General features: G+C 37.7%; 1 protein-coding gene across 2 annotated transcripts in view; it reads right to left on the bottom strand.

Annotated features, from left to right (window-relative positions):
* Window positions 1–21,872, bottom strand: part of TOX (thymocyte selection-associated high mobility group box) — a 298,724-nt gene that overhangs the window by 9,671 nt on the left and 267,181 nt on the right. For both annotated transcript variants that reach the window (XM_004679854.1, XM_012723069.1), the window contains one exon: window positions 12,323–12,403. In XM_004679854.1, the coding sequence (XP_004679911.1) occupies window positions 12,323–12,403 (81 nt within the window). The remainder of the gene's footprint in view (window positions 1–12,322; window positions 12,404–21,872) is intronic.

The following is a 21,872-nucleotide window of genomic DNA, read 5'->3' as shown; positions in this document are numbered from 1 at the left end:
TATTTATAACATGACTTATGCAAGATGAGCTTATTCTATATATATATATGTATATATATATATATAATATACACACACACACACACACACACATATATATATCTACTTAAGATTTAATTATTTATGCATACAAAACTGAGGTACAGGCCAGAGGTGCATGGGCAGTGAGGATTCTCCAGAGACAGTGGGGAATATGAATAGGCAGATCAATGAGGTACACTGCAGAGTGAAGCAGCAGGCTAGACAGGAGAGGTCTGCTGTGCCATACAATCACCTCCGGGGCCGGGATCTAACTCCTACTGAAGTGGCCACAGCTAGCTTGCAATGCTGTGCCTTAACCTGTTGCCACCAGGGAGGGCCAGATGAGCTTATTCTATTTCTTTGATGAACTATAACACAATCTATGATGACCCTGTTTTTCCTTTACCTACTTTTCAACTTTGTGATTTTTCTCATCATCCAAAAAATTACTTAAAGAAATAAAGTGTGGGTCCTCCCTGGTGGCACAGCAGGTTAGGATGCAGCACTGTAAGCCAGCTGCAATGGCTTTGGTAGAGTTTGGTCCCCAGCTCCGGAGGTGAACCACATGGCACAGCAGACCTCTCCTCTCTCACCTGTTGCTCCCCTCAGCAGTGTACTTCATTCATCTGCCTGTTCTGCTCCCCACTTTGTCTCTGGTGAATCCTCTTATCACCCCTAATTACTAGTCTTTACCCTAGTTCTGTATGCATAAATAAATAAATCTTTAAAAAAAAAATGAAGTGTGGGCTTGAGGTTCATCAGTGCCCTAATAGGAAATACAAGTATAGCCCACTTTGCTAATAATTCAGTTCTAGGACTTCCCTATTGACTGTTTAGTTTACTTTTAATTTTTCCATTCTATCCTCTCAAAGAGCCTTGATGTATATTTACACAAAGAAAACAAAGATGGTGGGTGGGTACTGTTATGGGAAAAAAAAAGAAAGAGTTTTAAAATATCTTCTGAAGTTACATAAAACCACACTAATATAGCTTCAAAGTAACCACTGAAGTTAACTTATTTTTTAAAAGACATACGTGATGAATTGTTCCCTATAATGAACTAGATAAAAATAATTTCTCTTAGAAATTTTAGAATCCATCATAAATTAATATAATTTTTTTCACACCTTCACATGGTCATTTCCTAATAATCTTTTAATTGACCTAAGAACTAGATATTTCGGTGGGAGCTGTAAAGAATCAAGAATTAACCCTGAGGCATTTCCTCTTGGGTATGAACCTATTACTCCCTTCAACTTTTACTGAGAGGAGGAAGCTGATAAGACATGCAGGAAAGGAGAAACAAGCTGGAGAAATAAAATGATAAAATGTGTTTCTAGAGAAAGATACTTTATCAAGACAAGGTCATGGAAATGCACACATGTCTTTATTCTGTAACCTCGATGTCACATTTATTCAGTTTATAAGTCAGGATTAGTTTCTTACTGTCCACAATGCAGGTCCCCCTGAGTATCTCTGCTTGATGCAGCCCCACCTGACAGGCAGGTCAGAGAACTGGTTTATCACATACGTCAACATGAAACTCAAGGTGGGAACAATTCATAAGTCAGCCTATGATGTTGCTAGCCACACACCTTTTTTTTTTTTTTACAACAAAGTAGGAAATTTCAATAAAAACCATAAGAACAAGTTTGCATGTGTGTGCTGACTTCAAGTGGCAGGTTGGCGTAAGTGAACCACCCTGTATACATTCTCTGTAGTTGCAACTGACATTTGCAAAATGATGCCAAATCATAAAAATTGGAGGTCTTGCTCTGAATATTCCATGCAGAGAACAGAGTATTCTCAAAGTCCATCCTCTAAAGAATCCTCTTATTTTTCTCTGTGTGAATGTTGATGGAGCCTTGTCAAATAGGGACATTCTACTCCATCTTTTGTATTAACATTCAAATTGTTCACAGAAATTTTTAAAGAGCAGATTTAGAATCAAGAACTTTATTAACTGTAGCCTTACTAATGGTGTTTTCAATGAAGAAAAATTAAGGAATTTTTTTTTTTTTGCTCCCATTTAACAGTTCTCATTGTTGATGTTCAGAATTGTGAACAATTCAAGGAAAAGGCCAAATGGGTTAATTCAGGCTGTGTAAACAGTAGCTAGTTCTACATCGGAATAACATGTACTGCTTCAAAAGTCATCCCAGATATATCTAGAAGATTATGCATTTATTGCATGTCTATGTGTTTAAGTCATCTGGGCAATATTTTCATTCAGTCTTCTTTAGGGATAATTTCACCTTGAGTCACATATATGTCAGCTTTATATAAGAAAGATACCACTATACAATGGCCAACTAGCTATAAAGATAATACATGTCAATGTATCTTTATTTTTTGCTTATAGCTATTTATAAACAGAAGGAATATTATATTTTCCCATGCTATCAGAAAAAGGGAATAAATGTAATGGTAAACATCTTTTCATTCTAAATTTCTATAGTCAACAATCACCTGTTATGTAGGACCATGATATATGCAGTCATTGATATGTAGCCTGAACTTGCATGAGGACGTGTGTGCATGTAAACAGTGCACATAGATACATGTGTTCTGTTGTTCAGACAGAATCAGATCACTACCCCAGGAATTATAACAATGTAATTAATGAATATATTTGCTTAAATTAAACAAACCTAAAGAAATATGCTTATGCTACACTTAAAAAGGACCAATGCAAATGGGGACAGATGCTCAGCAAGCTGTGTGACTGACCTCCCAGGCTGGGAGCCGTTGCTGGGAAGCAACTGTAGGAACTGCATGTCCCTGACACACACAACTTCCAAATTGTAGAAGTTGGTGTTTGAGGAGAAAGTCTTTTAGAAAAGCAAGGGTTTCTAATAAAATGTGTGGAAAACAGCAGTGAGCTACAGAAAGTCCCTACAGCAGGACTTCCCTGGGCCTTTCTATGCACATTGTATGTGGTGAACTTCCAATTGGGCACCACAGGAATCTTTCCTCACTGGGTGATTTCATGGACATAGTCTTGGAAAACAGTGGTTCAGAAGAATTACTGAATTACACACACATATTTAAAATGGCTGTTAGAACACACATTTCAATTTAATTTGCCACAGTTCTTGTCTCCAATGGTTTTTATAGCTCCAAAGTGCACATATAAGTTACATGCACCGAGATATAATATTAAAATAATCTACTGTTTCATGCTCACTGCAGAACTATGGTGAATTTTGTAATCCAGACGAAAGACAGTGACAGATTTTCTTAAAGGAACTAGGAGGTTAGGAGCTGCCCAACTATAGTCTAGAATAGATATTGTATGAAGTTAAGAGTTTTCTTTAGTGTCAAATCCAGAGTAAACATGAATCCAATTTTATTAATCTTTAAGTCAGAGCATGTCGTGCACCATAGAGGTAGATGCCATTTTTAGAGACAGCGATACAGACTGGTAGGCACACAAGAGTAGAGAGCAACCTACTTGGAGATACTTTCTTGCCAACTTTGTATACTCCCTCTTCCCATGGTAAGTATGAATGTGAATATTCTGTCTCTCCAGTTGGTATTTTGACATGTGTCACCTTCATACTAAAGTCAATGAAGATCTGCAGTGTTAAACTTATTTTGATAGTAGTTAACTATAAATCACTTGGACTCTAGATAAACTCAAAGAGATTTCCAAAGATAACAATCAAGTCCTCCTTGATGACTCAATGGCACAGTACTATGAAGCTAGTCGTAGCTGCTTCAGCACGAGTTTGATTCCTGGCCTGGCTAGGGAAGTGACCCACATGGCACAGCAGACCTCTCCTGTCTCGCCCGCTGCTCCCCTCACCAGTGTACTGCACCCATCTGCCTGTTCTGCTCCCCACTCTGTCTCTGGTGATGCTTTCACTACCCCTGGACCTCTGGCCTGTATCCCAGTTCTGTATGCATAAATAAATCTTTTTTTTTTTTTTTAATAATTGATGCACTTGGAACATAATTTACTTTTAAAAGACTTATTATTTACATACAGAATTGGGGTACAAGCAGAGGTGCAAGGGCCCTAAGAAGCTTCACTAGAGACAGAGAGGATAGCAGAACAGGTAGATCGATGAGGTACACTGCTGAGGGGAGCAGCGGCAGGTCAGGAGATGTCTGCCATACCATAGGGATCACCTCCCGGGCCTGGGATCAAAATTGCACTGAAGCGGCTGTGGCTAGCTTGCAGTGCTGTGTCCTAACCCATTGTGCCACCAAGGAGGGTCCTGGAACATAATTTTTAACATAAGGGAGAAATAAAGTTAAGAATTACAAGTTTTCTCTTTACCCTTTGAATTTTTGACCTACAAGAGTTGTCTAGTTATGTGGCTTTATATGGCAGAGACTCCAATGGGGTTCTCTCTGTATATTCTCCTCACAGTGATGTCTATCACCAAGGAAAGAATTTTTTCAACAGGAAGGGTTTAGTCTCTTGGTCCATACATCTGGCACAGTGCCAAGTAAGCAGAACACACAGTTTGTTGAATGACTGTTCTTTAACAATACTTCATGCAGTCACTATTGCCCTTGCTGAGATTCCTGACATGTATTGCTCTTCCAAAGGATGAGGGAAGAAAGCTTTGACATCTTTGAAAACTGATAGAATGTCAGATTGACATTCTGCCCTCTTTTCTTCTCAGCATGAAAGCTCTCTACTCTCACCACACCCTTCCTGAAGTGATGTGAAATTACAACCCTTAGGTCTGTGCTTTGATTTGAGACCCTGCTCTTTATTCCCCACTCGATTTTGGGTGGGTAGTAGGTATCAGGGAAGTTCAGTGAGTTTCATCTGCTCTGAGAATTTGTATCTTTATGTTAAGGTCCTTTTAGTTAGACATGGAAGAAACCTGCTTCTAACTTCACTTTTGATTAATTCCTAACCACACTAATATAACAGGCCATCTATTAATTACAGACCTATTTTATTACTTTGGAAGATAGGTAGAATAGGTTCATTTTCAATAGCAAACTGTCATGAATTCATAATATGATTAAACGGGAATATGAAAAAATCATAAATTTAATGTACTCTTACTGTCATTTTCTTTCAATTAAACTATGAAAGCAAGGCTCTAACTTTGTAAGTCAATTATACCATATATGATGATCTCTAGACCATTCAAAAATTAGAGCTACGTTATTTAAATTAGTTTCTATTTTCACACACACAAGCACTATTGTTTATTTGTGTGTTTTATGCCAGAAATATGTGTTGCCAGATAAATGTGTATACACAACTGAAAATAAACCCTTGAATTTGACATTTGCAAGGGAAGAATGTGTTCTTGCTGTTGTTTTCTGAGTAAGTTCTATTTCCTACTTGCTTTTAGAGGTGTTTTTTTTCTATAAGCAAAATTGTGTGTGTGTGTGTGTATGTGGCAATAGATATCTTTCTGTTCTTTTCAATAGTCTTCCATACAGTACAAAAAGAATACAACTCTATAAACCCTAAGATACCTCTTATCAACTAAGTTGTTGATTATACAAGATAGTTTCAATCCCACTTACTCTATTTAATGAAGATAATACTGCACAGTGTACAAATGCCCTCATTCTGGGATAATAATTGCTATAAAAATGAAATATTGACAAAGCAATTGTTATTTAAAATAGCAAAGTATAAACACAGGACATAAAACTCAGTGGAAGCAACAATATAAGAGTTGCTGAACCAAATCAGATTAATAGTCCATCTAATTTGATTCTTGTTTTCAACACTGACCAATACTTGATGCATTGAAAATTAAACAGAATTTATGTACCTACTCAATTGTGCATTGTTATTTCTGGGAGGAAAATTCTTTCTGGTCCTTGTAGGTGATTAACTTGCACCCTGAAGCATGAGATTTTATTATCTTTAAATCACAATCTGGGCATACAGAGCTGCAAATTTTATGTTAATAGTCATAAAAAGATCCATTTTCAAATTCAGACTTGGTTGGTGTGTCTCAATAGCTCTCCCTGGTAAGAATTTCCCTGCTATTTCATCCTGTAGAAAGATATCATTTCTTTTGTTTTGAATTTACCATCTTTTAGCTGAACAGAGCATTATGTTTCTTTACTATTGGTGATGACAGCTCACTTCCATTATTGAATGTAATCTTGTCCAGTATGATAGCTCAAAAACAAACAAACAATTGAAAAACCAAAACAAAAGAAAAAAACCCAAAAACTTCCATTGCCCTCTATAAGTTTTGGCACTCCAACTCAAGATAGAAACAAAATGTCATATTTTTTGTGACCTTAAAGTCATGAATCTGATTACTTTTATTTAATATACCAGGACATATTCATCCAAATGTTGTCTCCAGATTGAAACTTGTCAGTAGCTATATGGTTATTTCTATAATGCTGCCTTTACTTGGAATATTGGGGAACTTCCCTACTGAATTCTCTTCAGAGCCTGTGGGACACTATTTTACATAACCTCAGACAACTCTTTCTCTTCTGATGGTGAATTTGATTTTAGAAACAGCTAATAGTCACTTGAAGCCAAGTCTGTGGGTTATATCTGGGTGATGTTTGGGGAAAAGAATGAGGTGTGAAAACAATGTAACAAGATTGATTTTCTAAAGTGGCCCATAAACTTTTCCTGACTGCAGTTCTAAAAGAGGAGTTTCAAAAATCTTCTGAACTCTGGGAGCAATAATAAAATAAGTTTGTAGCCTCCCAAGATGACTACTTTGAATGCAACACTCATTTTGGGAAAATAAATTCTGGCCTATGTGGTAAAATGAAACTAGTTCCATTCCTTTAAAGTTATATGTTGTTTTCAACATAGTCATTTAGACCTAGGTCTAGGAATTCCTGTGTCTATGGAAAAACTATATATCCTTAAGCTTTATTTAATAGCCCAACCCAAAATGACCTTAAGTAGCATGTAAAACTGCTCAAGCCAGGAAGCATGAACCTTCATAACAGCAATATTCTTGGCTCAGACTATTCTTTTGCTCACTGGGCTAAAAGCTCATAAAGACCAGTTCAATTAACAAAACCTGTATAGATTATTATTTTTTTAAAATATAGATCATTTCTTATTGTTAGAGATGGATATGTACGTGAAACAAACTTTTCTAGTTCAATGTCACCTAAAATATTTCTTTATATTGGTCCTCCCTGGTGGCACAGCGGGTTAAAGCACAGCACTAAGAAGCTTAAGCCACTTCTGCATGAGTTCGATTCCCGCCTGCCCCGGAGGTGACCACATGGTGCGGCAGACCTCTCCTGACCCGCCTGCTGCTCCCCTCAGCAGTGTACTTCGTCCATCTGCCTGTTCTGCTCCCCACTCTGTCTGGTGAATCCTCTCGCCCTCCGCATCTCTGTCCTGTACCCCAGTTCTGTATGAATAAAAATAAATAAATCTTTAAAAAAACAAATTCTTTATATTAAAGCAGCCTGGAAAACCAATTGAAAATATAAACCAACTAAATTTTCAATCATATGCAAACTACCTAGTCCGCTGCACTTCTACATATAACATTAAACATAAAAAAAATCATTGTTGCTATCACCATTGCTGGCATATACTAAATATTTCCTACGATTCAGATCCTGATTAATTCAGTTATATAGTTTTTTTATTTTATTCTCATGGACATTTTAGGATGCATATCCTAGTGGATATGTCTAACATGTGTGAATTGAGCCTTTCGAAAGTTGAATAACTTGGGTAAACACACACTGTGAGGAAAAGAGAAACCTGGCATTGGACCCAGATCCTCCTTTCCCTGGGTCTGTGGATATCTCTGCCCTCTGAGAATGCTCTGTGTGGCATGGAGCTTGGACATGCTTTAGAGAACTTTTGCAATCCTTACTTCTAAACCTTTGCTTCCTGCCTTTAATTTTTTCCATGGAAAGAAACTGTTTACTCAGATACTCAAGAGGTTAATATAGCTCCCTTTTCATTCAGTTCCTCTAGCTTGAAATGGTGTTTCTTGTTCCATAGTGGGAGCAAATGGAGTGTGAGTAATCACTGCCCTTTGTGGTCTTGAACCTGGGCTAATGCCCTTCATGACCTTGAACCTGGTTGAGTATTTGTTTTCCAGGCTAATAATGTTGAATTTTCTCATCACTTCTACTACCTATGTCCTTCACCTTCCAGCCACTTTGAAGAACTTCTCTGAAATATCTCCTACTTCCTTTAAATTATAAGCACCTACAAGTGAATAAGTAAATCCAGGGGCCAACCCATCAGTGTTGTGTTTGTAACACTCTATGCTCCTATTCATGTGTCCTTTCATTCTTCAGTGTGTCTGCAGAGCAGAGTGCCTGAGCTGGATGAGTTTGCCACTGAGCATGTCTCACCCTGTCACTGGCTCCCCGAACCAGGTGAAGCACCTGCACCCAGGGGGAGAACAGTGCAGAGTAGTGTTTCCCAAACATTTTGAGAGCCCCAGATTCCTCTGAGAGTCTCAGGGTGGGATGGATGAAACTGAACAGTCTTCTAACCCTGAGCCCCATTTAGAACAGCAGCTTTATTCTTTGATGTCTAACAAGCAATACAGTAAGAGTTGGCATAGAATTTTACTGGAGTTAACAAGAGGTCATGGTTCTAAAAATATAAAGAGTTGACAATCACTCAGAGTAGAGAAAAGCCGATGAGCTTTGGAACAAGACAGCAAGGGGTTTGAGCCTGTGCTCTGCCACTGGCAAGCTCTCCTTATGTGAGTAAGGCTTTTCGTTTTTGTCTAGAAAATGAGGCTAAATCTACATTGTCAGGTTGTTGTGATGATGAGCAGGAAGGCATCAGATGCCTGGCACAGCATGCGGCAACTGGAACTGCTTGACAACAAGATGCGACTGATACTTGTGTGACTACGTGAAAATTTCAAGGTCTCTCTGAGAAGGTGTCTGAGTCATTTGGAAGATGAAAAATTACTGCGGCAGGGTTTTTCTTTTTAAAAAATTTTTGGTAGATTTTAACTTTATTCAGGCACGAATTTGCGTTAACTAATATGCTGGCTTAAATGGTTGGCAGTAACTTCAAGCTAAAGAACCATCATGGGGGGGGAGGGGCTGTTCATCCCACGGCAGTTACTTGGTGGAGCCACGGCTCACCGGCTATTTCTATTTTTAATTATGTTGTGTAAGAAGCAGCTAATTTTAGAATATAGCTTTAAACCTTTCAAGTATCACACGACGTTTTACTTTGATCTGTCATAGTCATGTTGTGCTCTCAGCAGCCAGCCAGCCCTGTCGCTGACATGGAACAGGTGTCCTGCACTCAGAGCAGGATTTAGAGCATGTCCTGCAGGGGAAGACACTCCAGGGCCCCAAATTAGCGAAGGGATCTATTGGTCTAGAGTTGCGATGCTTTAGTCAGTGAAATGCACACGTTGCCGAGAAAACAGATTCCCAAATACATTTGGAAAATAGATTCCAAAGTTGTTTGGCAGTAACTTAGGAAAATGGTCATGGTCTTTGGCTAATACATTTTTTCACGAACAAAAATGACCTCGGATGAGAATGTCAGTCCTTGCACGACTCCTGTGCCAGGGCGATTTCAAGAAGCAATTGAAACCTGCAGGTAGGAGCCTCAAGCTGTACAAAGGCTGAGGGTGACTCTGGCATTTGTTACCTATGTGAAACTATTTCTCTTTTAGTGAAATGTTGATATCAAGCCTCCTTTGAGGGAAAAGATATGAGGACTAAGAGAACGCATTCGTTTAAAGCGCTCTGTTAAACACCTCAAACATGCCGTCCCTTCTGAAACCCATACACCGGTTTCGAAGAGAACAAAACCCACCCCTTTCAAGCCCTGCTCTTGCCTATCTTTCCAGTTTCATTTGAAACCACACCCTACCCCTCCTCTACTCAGCCCTTTCCCATTCCCCCTGCGTACCCACAAACAACTCCACCATACCCGTCCTGGCTCTGCCTTTGGGTCATTCTGTGCCCTGCAAGCTTGTTTTCAGTGGGTTCTCTGCTCTCATGTTAGTTACTTTGCAGACCACCCTAGCGCCTTTGCTTAGATTCTCAGGGGTCTTGGTTACTTATCTGACATTGTCCCTGCCTGTCTTCCTGGATTAACGGGTAAGCTCGAGGTGCAGGGGAAGCATCTACCCTTCTTCCACTGTGTTTCCTGAGCCTGGCACGTTGCTGGGCACAGACCACGTACCCAGGACATTTGCCAAATGAATGCATATATGAATGAATTACTGGGGAAAAAACGGAACTTGGCTTACCCCCTGGGATTTCCTGGAATTGTAACTATTATACTGTAAGCATTTTATGGCAGCAACTTTAGATTCTTCAGAATACGGAAATAACTTAAAACATACAAAAGTATAGAAAAAGCGTAGAACTATGACTGACTATTATTTGCCTTGTCATAATTTAAAATGGAAAAATGTGGATCTTTACATGCCCTATGTACCATGGGAGGTATTTCTGAGCATGGCAGGGAGGTTACACACCAGAGGGCCAGTTCTCCAACCTGGAGAGGGTGTTTGTAACTTTCCTTCAATTTGCATACATACATTAGATAATGTCTATACATAAATAGACATTCAACAGCTCCAGCAAAGTTTCTGCTGCCAAAGAGAAGAAAAACATCAGAATAAGAAAAAGTGCTTGGTTTTTTATATGTAGAAAGGGCAATAAATAGCATTTAGACAAATTGCTGTACATTGAGGGTTGCAACTTTGAGAATGAATAGTAAGAAAAGTTGCTGCTAAGAGCAAGTATGAGGACACTTGATAAGAAAGCTTAGTCAGTAACACAGATCCCTGGTATTCTGCATAACACTAACCTGCACGCTTTGTGTTGGGATTGAGACTTTACGTATTGGTTTTTTCCTATGCAGAATCTTCAGACTAAAACTATTCAAAATGCTCACAAAATTTAATCTGGATGAAATGGGGAAATGTAAAAATTCCCTCTTACATGTTGGACATAATATTTTAAATCATACCAACTTACTATTTAACCTAATGATTGGGTGGATTTAATGTTATGTACACGTTTTGGCTTTAGTTTTAAATACATTCTGTGGATTCTATAAATAGAAATGTGAAACAGTATCAGCAGAAAATGTAAATAACTTCAGAGGGAGCTGGATAAATCAGAGGATGTGAGATCCATAGTGAGAGAACATAAAAGAGCTAGAAATTTTATGATTAAGTAATAATAACCTTCCCACAATACCATGCATTAAAGGTGGAACATAAAGTTGAATTAGACTGATACTGTACCCAAATTTCTTACACATTTGGATTTTATGCTTTCTGGTTTGCCTGAGTATATTCATCATAAATATTTCCTAATTAAAAAAACAAAACAAACGTACATAGCTAGTTTAGAGTTGTTATAAGGGGAATCAATACTTGTGGATAAAAGAGAAAATATTTTTCATGGTGAATGGAATAATGCCTGGACTCTCAAGCCACAGTGACCCCAGTACCAGTTAAATTTGGACTTGTAATAAGAACTTAATAATTCATCCCCATCTCTTGAGACTGCCTCCCTAAAAAAATCTATAAAGTGAAATGCCTCTTTAATAACCTGAGACCAAAGAGTCAACTCTTGGGTATTTGTAACGGAAATAACTATTGTTTAGGATATTCTAAAGCGTAACTATTTTTTTTTTAAAGATTTATTTATTTGTACATACAGAACTGGGGTACAGGCCAGAGGCTCAGGGGTGGTGAGAGTCTTCACCAGAGACAGAATGGGAAGCAGAACAGGCAGATCCACGAAATACACTGCTGAGGGGAGCAGCGGGCGGGTCAGGAGAGGTCTGCCGTGCCATGTGGTCACCTCCCGGGCAGGCAGGAATTGAACTCATGCGGAAGTGGCTTTAGCTTCTCAGTGCTGTGCTTTACCCCCCTGCGCCACCAGGGAGGGCAGCGTAAACTATTTTTAAATTGTTTTTATTTTCATATGAAATAGTGCCATCAGGGAGGGGGGCAAGTTTACATCCTAAAATGTGGTAATGAGGCTAGAATAAAGACAGTTGACTTCCCCAGCAAGGGCCAAGGGGACCAGGTGCAGTGTGGGGGAGGCAATTTAAGAATGAGATATGGAGGATGAGAAAGTTGGCTCAGGACTAAGAATATGCTATGACTAATCTCCAAGCCTTTAATCCACAGGTGGACAACACTTCACAAAAGCTCCAGGGGACACTTTTAGGTCTAAATAAATATATCCATAATGCATAGGTTTATTTAGGATTTATGTTTTCATTTTTTTATCAAAGAAGACTGCAAAAAAAATGCTTAAATGATCTTTTATGCTCTTAAATGACTGTCATATTCTGCAGTGAGATGACCACAATCTGTCACCATACAACACAATTGCATGTTACCTTGGATACAAGGCTGGCTCTGTATGCCGCGAGTTGCTTCAGGTACTCTTTCTTTGCAGCCTCGGTTTTCTTTTTATAGACCTGTAACAACAACAACAACAACAACAACAAAGAGTCTCAAATTAGGAAATGCATCTTCTTTTGTTTCAGAGGAGTACATTGCAGAATAACAATTCCCCACACACATACATACACACACACACAAAGGCACGCATGAGTGTGCACACACACACACACACACACACGGTTATAATAATATAAACCTCCCCAAAGATTTTATTCTCTACTAAAAAAGTTTTTTTAAGAAATATGGCAATAGACTGGATAAGATTAACAAGAGTAAATTTTTCCACTGTCCATAAAGCATATGAAAGGATTTATCTCAAAGGTTACTTTGCTGGTGGAGGTAGTTGACTTAGGAATATACTATTGATGAAGGTTCCCAGGGGAGCCACATAGAAGCCATTCATAATTATACAATGGACAGATCATTCTACAGTACATTCAAGTCCTGATGGATATAGATTCCATACAAAATAGAAAAACAAAGACAGAATTCAAAAATGAACAATTATATCACATATGTAAATCAAAGGAACAGTTATGGAATGGCAGGCACATCACTATTTAAAGATGTGAAGCCTTAAAGTTCTAATTTCAAAGGCTCTGGAATTGGCATATACAGTCAAAGACACATTGGGGAGTAGAGAGGGGTCCAGTGGCCCAGGACTGCATGGCTGTCCTGCTGTGAAGCCTCTGTTTGTCTCCTTTCCATTGGAAACACTGGTTGACATGGGTCTGCAGACACCTCATTGTGCAAAGTAGAAAATGTTCTGAAGTGAATGTTAGTTTACAGAAGCTTTTCATTTTTGAGAGGGAATCATCCTGAAAATAAAAGTGAAATCATTCTGAATTGAGCAAAAGTACTGAAACCTGACTAGCTGGTATGCTAAAGGTCACAGTGCTAAGTTAAATAGAAAGGAGTCGTTAGATTTGAAAATGAAAGATTAGCAAAGTGAACACACATGGTTGTCTGCTACCATTACATTGATTCTTTCAAGGCTTGAGAGTCTGTTTTTGGCAATCTTTTGAAACTAGCCCTAAAGAACAAAATATTTTTCTCCACTTACTGTATAATGGAAATGTATTTTCATTGATATTACTATTATACATTTCCCACATCTTCGACTTTACAGCAGAGAATGAGGCTTGGCTAGTATTCTGTATTGCTGAGATAAAAAAAGGCATATGTCAAAACTGATGAGTGACTTTAGACTTAGCATAAAGAACAAAGTATGTTCAAGTACCAGATACCTGCCAAATTTGGTATCATAGGTCAATTTATGGATTTTAATTGGTTTACTGAGCTAAGTACCTGAATGTGAAATTCTAATTATGAGAAAGACTCTTTACTCATGACTATCTTAATTAAAGCACAAATTCTACTTAGGTAAACAAATAACTAAACTTGTGAAGAAAATTATATAGGACCCTATAAAAAAAAAGGACATATACAGCTAGATTTTTATAGTTGGCATTTTGGTAAAATAAAAGACAATTATTATTATAAAGCATATTAACATTAGTGCATGTTAATATTACCATATGTTCATTTTGCCACCTTAATAGGAAACTAAAGAAACTTCAAAAAACATTTTTAGTAAAAAGTAAATCCTTTAGTTCAAATACAAGATTATTCTAAATTTACAGTAATATTTGTATAATGGGAAGTCAAATTCTCAGTACAACAAATGCCTTTGGGTGCCATCATCCACAAATTCCACATGCCATCGTTGGCCGTAATAAGAAACACACAGCATTCCTGATTTTCATTGATTTATTTTTGTCTTCAGAGACAGATCTCTGTTTAGAGTTTTTCCTTTAACCTCTTCTCCAAAATATAATTCATAATTAATGAACACAGTGACGATGTTTGCATTTACTTGTAGTACCTTAAAAATATTCCAACAGGGTTTTTCTTCCACACAGATGTCTTATTTCAGACTTTGAAGTATATACCTAGTAAATACATCTTTGATGCAAATTTGTGTATGTGAGACATTTATTCTATCATGTTTTACACTACTCACCTGACCCCTGGTCGACTAACGAGGGTCTGTTTAGCTTTCAAAGCAAATATAAATACAGTGGTCCATAGCTTTAGCAATACATCAGTTCTTAAGTAGCAGCAGATAATGGGCAGATGGCAGAGTCCTCAGTATAAACTTATCGTTATTGCATTTGGTTTTGAATGAAACAACAATGGTATTGCTACAGCTATGCATTTGCTGGGCTCCCAGTAGTTAACATCCCACAAAGTGTTAACTTTCCTGAAATCTGTAGATTAACAACCACCTAATTCAATGTGTTTCAGGTTGAATACATGCTCCCTGGCTTCACTGGGGATCGAAGTCATTCTGGAATACCTGACTCGCATTCAGAGCACCCTGTTTCCTACAAATGGCTCCCTATTGGCTATTGATGATCAGCTATGATGATTGTTGTACAAGTACTAAACACCACTTTAGAAAAGAGTAAACTCATCACATTGCATTACATGGATTGATGGATTCACTCTTTCCTGAATAGCTGCAGATGTTCAGAGGGAGGATTGAAAAGGTGGTAATTTCAGGAAGTATATTCCTGTGATCATTTTGAAAGGGGAGTAGTTGAGTGGGGAATTAAGAGGTGGTTTTTCCCGACATGGCTTCAATATTACATACCCTCTGTGTCATTCTAATGCGACCTTCTGAAAACACACAAGGATTCTTTATAATTCTGTACTTGAAAGAAATAGTCAAGGAAAGGAAAAGCCTCTCAAATTTATGAGAGAATGATAAAAATGTTAAGATTTTTATCTTACTGGAGAAATGTGGGAAATACTTATTTTAGTACAGATATTTAAAAGTCATCAGTAAAAAAAGTTGCTGAAAACATTTCCAAGTCTCAATTCATGGAGCGGGAAAGTCTCATACTTGCAGAAACTTAAGATGCTGCTGACTGCATTTGGCAAAGAACAATCACTGCAATGACCAAACCTAACCTAGGAGGATGGGTCTGATTTATGTCAAAGTTAAGTTGGTGGAAAAAAACAGTCTTTCTTTCTCTCAGGGAAAGACAAATATTTTAGAGATATGTGATTCATACAGTAAATATTAGTCCTCAGTTGAGCTACAAAATGGCTTCCAAATGGTCTACAGCTGTTTGAAATAAAGTGCAAAGTTGGCCAGATGAGGATTTAAAAATCATAATACATCATTTATCATTTTCCCCAGCTCATCCAAACACTTTGAATTCATCCTGTCCTAACTTAGTTATATGCTGTGGTTTGTTATTCTAAGAAAGCTACCATAGCCTATCTAAAGATTGCATCGCAGTGGTTAAACTAAAACATACATAATGGCTAAACTAAAACATACGTAGATAAACATCAAATGGCAATTCTAGAGAATCCAGATACTACTCATGTAATCTAGTGATTCACAGAATCATTTTTGAAATGCTCTAAATACCAGCATGTATATATATCTTATAAGCTAAAAATCCCTAATTAAAATCAGCAGTTGAATATCAATGAACAAGATATATTCAAATAGAAAAGAAATTTAATTAAATCTGCCATCTTACTCTTTCACTTCTTGCTCCTTCCCAGAACAAAACAACCAATACATAAAACAGAAAAAAAAAAAACATATAAATACCATTTAATTCCTTCTTCCTTTTTTTTTTTTTGCTCTGGTACTTAATCACAAGTCATAATTTATTATAGCCAAGTCTTTGCAGAATAAGAAAATATGTGTAATAACTTTTTCTTTTTTGATTAACTACAAGAGTTTTCTTCTCCATTACATGTTCATATTTATGGAAAATACTTAAAGATAGAGTTAGCATAAGAGAAAGTAATGTGATCAAAATTCGCTGCCATATCCTTTAGAAATTAACATTTTCAGTTTCTTTCAACACTTATTAGTTAGGACAGTTTAAGCATGTGCATCTGTATTTTATATAGAAATTAGTTCTTACATGTGGTTAAATTTCCATCTTATGTATCTTATTCAGCATTTTCTTAAGAGATCCATAACTCAAAAGTACATTATAATGTAGTATTCAGAGGATGCAATAGATTATACAACGTGATAAAAATCATGCTTCTGATTCCTTTATGGGACCACCCGATTCATCCAGTTGATATAATACACAATAATTATGTAGCCTTTTTTTCTGGAAAGGTAGGTATCAGAAGCAAGATCCTTGTCAGAAAAAATGACAACAAAATATACCTGTTAATTTACTAAGTGAGAATGATGAGCAAATCTGATATTCAATTATTATATTTGATAATACATTAAGTGTCTGATAGAGGCCTGCTGTGGTGTGAAGAAAAAAATCAAAAAAGCCACTAGAAATATTCCATTATTTTCTTCATTTTTGTTTTTGATCAGGTTCTTCCTATTTTTATGCACTTTCTTTTCAACAAGACTATTGCAGAGATATTATTATGCTCATTGTACAGGTGCAATAATACCGACTTGAGTGGGCAGTTTTTTTACCCAATATCTTACAGCCTGTAGCACAGAGCGCTAGTAGAATTAACTGGAACTGGTGTCAAAGAGCCACTTTATTTATGAAATAGCTCCTACTAATAGATTGAACACTGGTGATGCCTCGGAAACTCAGCTACAGGGCCTGGTCCATAGCTGGTGCTCAGGAAATATTTGCGATTGAATGTGCAATCCCTTGTTTCAGATTTTTCTTCTGTGTGTCAGTACAAGTCGTCATGATAAGTCACTGAATTGCACCTTCTAAATAAGAATGGACATTCATGGAAATAGTGATGGTACAGATATACAGCTCACTCATCTCAAATATTTTTACTGATATACATAGAGTAAAACCAACTTAAGTGAGTATTATGCTCACATGATCTCTACCTATGTGGTGGACACTTTCAAATGCAATGTCTGCTTCATTGTGTCTGAGCACAGGATGTTTTCTACAGGTGCACTATACAGGTTTATGTTACCAGGGGATGCAGTACCCCCCCTGATATTCTAATGGTCACGCGTTTGTATACATCACTCTATTTGAGAAGTAAAATATGCTCCCGTCATCTGTAATAATTTTAACTGCTTGGTTTCAAATTTTTCCAAATATAAATGCTTCTTATGCTCTGCAGATGCTAAATGAATAGCCGTTTCACCTTTCCTTTACTTTTAGTTTCAAAAAGTTGGGGAAATGGATCATGTTTACAAGGAAATGGCCAAGATAAACACATGTGTGAATGTTATCGTGCAGTGGACTTTTAGTTAACCTTAAGTTTTGTTGACATAACATCCAAATTTTATCATAAGATAAGGGGTTGGGGGGAAATCCAGCAGCATTTATGTTGTGGGTGTTTGAGCACCAATGAGGAGTAAATGATTTGATTCCGAGGGCTCAGAGGATTTGTCAGCTGCCTCATAAGTATAATTCTGGCTCTTCATATTCCTGCTGCTTCTAATTTAGCAGGACAGGCTCATAATTGAAGCAAATTAACTATTTATACTTGCCACTTCTACCAGGGGAAGAGGACACAACAGCAGGAAAGAATGAGTAGGAAATTACATTCTTCCCACTTGTGTCAGATCTGCCCTTATATAAACACATTAACAGTAATTTCATGAGGCGTCAAACATAGGAATAAATACTGAGGGATAAAATAATGAGGTGTTGCTATCGAGCTGAACTGCTATGGCTAATATCCTTGGATATGAATTATGCATCCTGAAAGAAGGCATATGTTACAGTATTCAAACAGCTTCCCTGCAAGAGATGCCTCCTCATTAGGCTCTGGATCTCGAGGTAAATCCACTCTCCTCATCCAAGGCAGGACTGCATTTATAAAAATATACTTGTCGGACACCGTGGGCTGTGGTTTTTCCTGAATATACTAAGCTCTGACTAGGTCTCCATTCCATTTTTAGCAATAACAGCATGTTTATTTAGCTCTTTGGCTGAAGCTTTAAAGCCACTTAATGTAAAGTAAACAAGAACATTTTGTTTGTAATTTGCTAAATGTATTACAGCCCGACTGTGTCTCCAATTAGGAACTTAAGGTTCATTTGGTAATTTACATCTGCTTCTGATTTAAGGTGACTTTCCTTTCCACTTAAGAGCTGACTTTCCATTGCTCAAAGGACCCAAGAACCCTTTATAGTTCTTTGGCCTGGTCACTTCTCTTCAAAACTGGACACACTCTTTCACTTAGTAGGGATTGGTTTGCTCTATATTGTCACGATGGGCTCAGAACTTATACTTCAGTAACCAGAGTCAGATAATTCAGATATAATGGGGATAGACAGGAAATTTAACAGGAACCTCATAAAAAAAGGTGCTGAGGGTAGCTGAAAATCCACAGAGCCTAATATAAAAGGCGTGATATTGTTAAGTTACTTCTTTCTCTGTACTTCTTTCTCTGGTTCTAGTCAGAGAAAGCTATGCAGCAGAGAGCAGCGTCACAGCAATACAAGTGTTTTATTTCCCTTCCTCCATCTGGTGCCTTTTAAACAACGTAGGACCTATCTCAAATGCGCTCTCCATTGTCTTACGAGTTAAATTTGCATTTAAAATCTCCAGTTGGGATCTCAAATACAATTTTGTTCCATTCCAGATTCAGTACCGTCTTTCAAAAGTATTAAAAACAAGGAGATCTTTGATAGGCGAGGTTTATTCGGTGGCTTCGATGGTAACGATTCATAAAGGAGATTTTTGCGTTCCGGAGGATTTTAGCCCCTTCTCTCAACTTGCTTTGTCTTTTCCTCTTTGAGAAATGCTTCACAGAAACCAAACTACCCTAATTCTTTCCTCACTGTGGATTCTGAAAATAAAGAGCTGTCCTTCTGCAGTGGCTACTTATTCCTGCCTGGGCGCCACAGTGCAGAATCATGTGCTGTACGCATATATCAGGGCCATTATTCATGTTCCCTCTGGCTGTCAAGAAAACATTCAGTTGTAATCTCACTAATAGCTGTTTTTCCTTAAATATTGTAATTTTCTGAGCCCCTAATAAGTCATCAATAATTTTGTCCATTTTTCCCAGTTTGTGTTTATATTTGTAGCTGTTCATAATTGTGGGCTATTATGACAAACGGATTTTTGAACAATTGTGGCGCATGCAATCCTAGCCTTCTACTCGAACCAGCTGCCTGCACAATGCCAACAGCATCACGTGGGTGGGACTGTTCTGAGACATGCACAGTTGTCCTACATTTCGCAGTTTAATGGTCTGCCTCTAATCTGTTTCAGTAACATTCCTTTAAAAAGACATAGCAGTATGTGTGCTCCCCAATTTGAATATTAAATGAGAGTAAAATACAATTAATTTAAGTTTGAAGCAGATATTATATGATGTTGGCACAATGAGTCAACATAAAAGGAAAGAACAGGTGGCAATAGACCATAATAACACTTTTGGATATTTTGCTGCAATTCTCTTGATGCCCAAATATGCATTCTAGGCAGGCATGTTCGCTTTGCTGGCAATACTTGCAAAATGCTAGAGAGGTACTGCCATGGAGCAGTGGAGCCGTGGCCCGTTGCATGCAATCTGCTCCATTTTGTAAGCACCGACTTCACTCTTTGACCCCCTGCTGCTCGTCCCTAGGACGGCCTGTGTCCTGCGTCCTGTGTGTGTCATTAACTACACTTTTTAGCATATGCTGCAGTCTCACTGTCTTGATTAATCAAAATCATCTTTCATGAAGAAAGGAAAAGCTACCCAGAATCGGTTGTTTGGTCAAAGAGTGTGAGGTATGAGGTCAGATCATTCTAGAATCATGCAAGCCGCTCCCAATACCTTGCTTTGGTCATGCTGCTCCCATTTGAAAATCCTAACTTCTCCTTTCTTTCTTTTAAAGATTTATTTATTTATTTATGCATACAGAACTGGAGTACAGGCCAGAGGTGCAGGAGAAGTGGAGGATTCACAAGAGTCAGAGTGGGGAGCAGAACAGGCAGATTGACTGAAATGCACTTTTGAGGGGAGCAGTGGACAAGACAGGAGCAGTCTGCTGCACCATGTGGGTCACCTCCAGGGACAGGGATCGAACTTGTGCTGAAGCAATGCAGCTAGCTTCATAGTGCTGTACTTTAACCCTTTGTGCCACCAGGGAGGGCCTGAAAATATTAACTTTTTCAACCAGAGAAAAAGATAATTGTTTCTATTAAGATAGTTCACAGATTTTTTTTTAATGACTGGGTTTGAATATGAAATTACTTTATAATACCCAATGAGTTACATTGATCAACTATGACATAATTTATTGTGTAAATGATTCAAATCTGCATAAAATACATTTTCAAAAACCCCTACTATTTCCATGGAGAGAGAACCCAAAAATAGAAAAGTTACTTATTACATTAGGGTGAAATGCAAAACAGAAAGAAATCTTATCACATATATGCAACTGAAAATCCTTAAATAATGCATGACTCTGATCATATCTACATGAGAATGACTCAGTCCCCATGTTGATTTGGAGTGGCAGAATAGAAGCGATTTCCTTTTCAACAAGACAGTTGAGAATTGCAAATCTTATTCACATCTGTGAATACCATATGTGGGCAGACAAAAACAATGTTGAATATTATGTTAGTGTTTTCCTCTTACTATAATAGAAATAAAAGGTCATATGATAATAGAATTATAAAAGCCTTCAGTTTTATATTACTACCTTGAAGAACTACCTGGTTTTCATCATGAGAAAGCCATTTTCTTCCATCAACATAGGTGCAGGCACATTTAAATAGTCCTAGTATGGAAGTCTTATACTAAGGGCTTGGGATGGCCTTAACCATTCTTCTCTCTTTTAAAACTGAACATTTTAAATTGTGGTCACTGGACCCTCCCTGATATTGCAAGAGGTTAAGACTCAGCATTATGAAGCTGTCCACAGCCAATGCAGCACAAGTTCCATCCCCGGCCAGGGAGGTAACCCACATGGCGCAGCAGACCTGTCTTGACCCTCCCACTGCTCCCCTCAGCAGTGTCTTTCAGTACATCTGTCTGTTCTGCTCCCTACTCTGTCTCTGGTGAATCTTCTCATCCCCTACACTTCTGGTCTATATCCCATCTCTTGTATGGATAATTAAATAAATCTTAAAAAAATAAATAAGTGGTTATAAGGAAGTAATAAGGAAGTAAAAGAGATCAACTGTATGGTGAAGGGATGGAATTTCAGTGCTAAACTTACTGTAGTATATAATGATGTCACTTAATAACTGTACATCCAAACCTTATATAATATAATGTGACATAATGTCAATATTTTTTAAAATGCTGGCCTTAACACCACATGATTTCCTCTAGTGAATGTGAGAAATAATTAGGAGAAGTTACTGAGGATCAGAGAACTGGATAAGAGGTGTCAGATACAGGTAAGTGATGAATCTTGAAATAAAATCTTTGAGAAAGTGGCAGTGAAGGGAGAACATGAGAGCCGCAGAATATCATTCCCAGCTTGGTTGTGAGTCTAGGGAAGGGGAGCGTCTTTAGTGTGGAATCCTGTGTCCT

The sequence above is a fragment of the Condylura cristata genome, unplaced genomic scaffold (genome assembly GCF_000260355.1).
Source record: "Condylura cristata isolate star-nosed mole 26May11 unplaced genomic scaffold, ConCri1.0 scaffold00009, whole genome shotgun sequence".
NCBI lineage: Eukaryota > Metazoa > Chordata > Mammalia > Eulipotyphla > Talpidae > Condylura > Condylura cristata.
The sequence above is the reverse complement of the archived record's forward strand: the minus strand, read 5'-3'. Positions and strand labels throughout refer to the sequence as shown.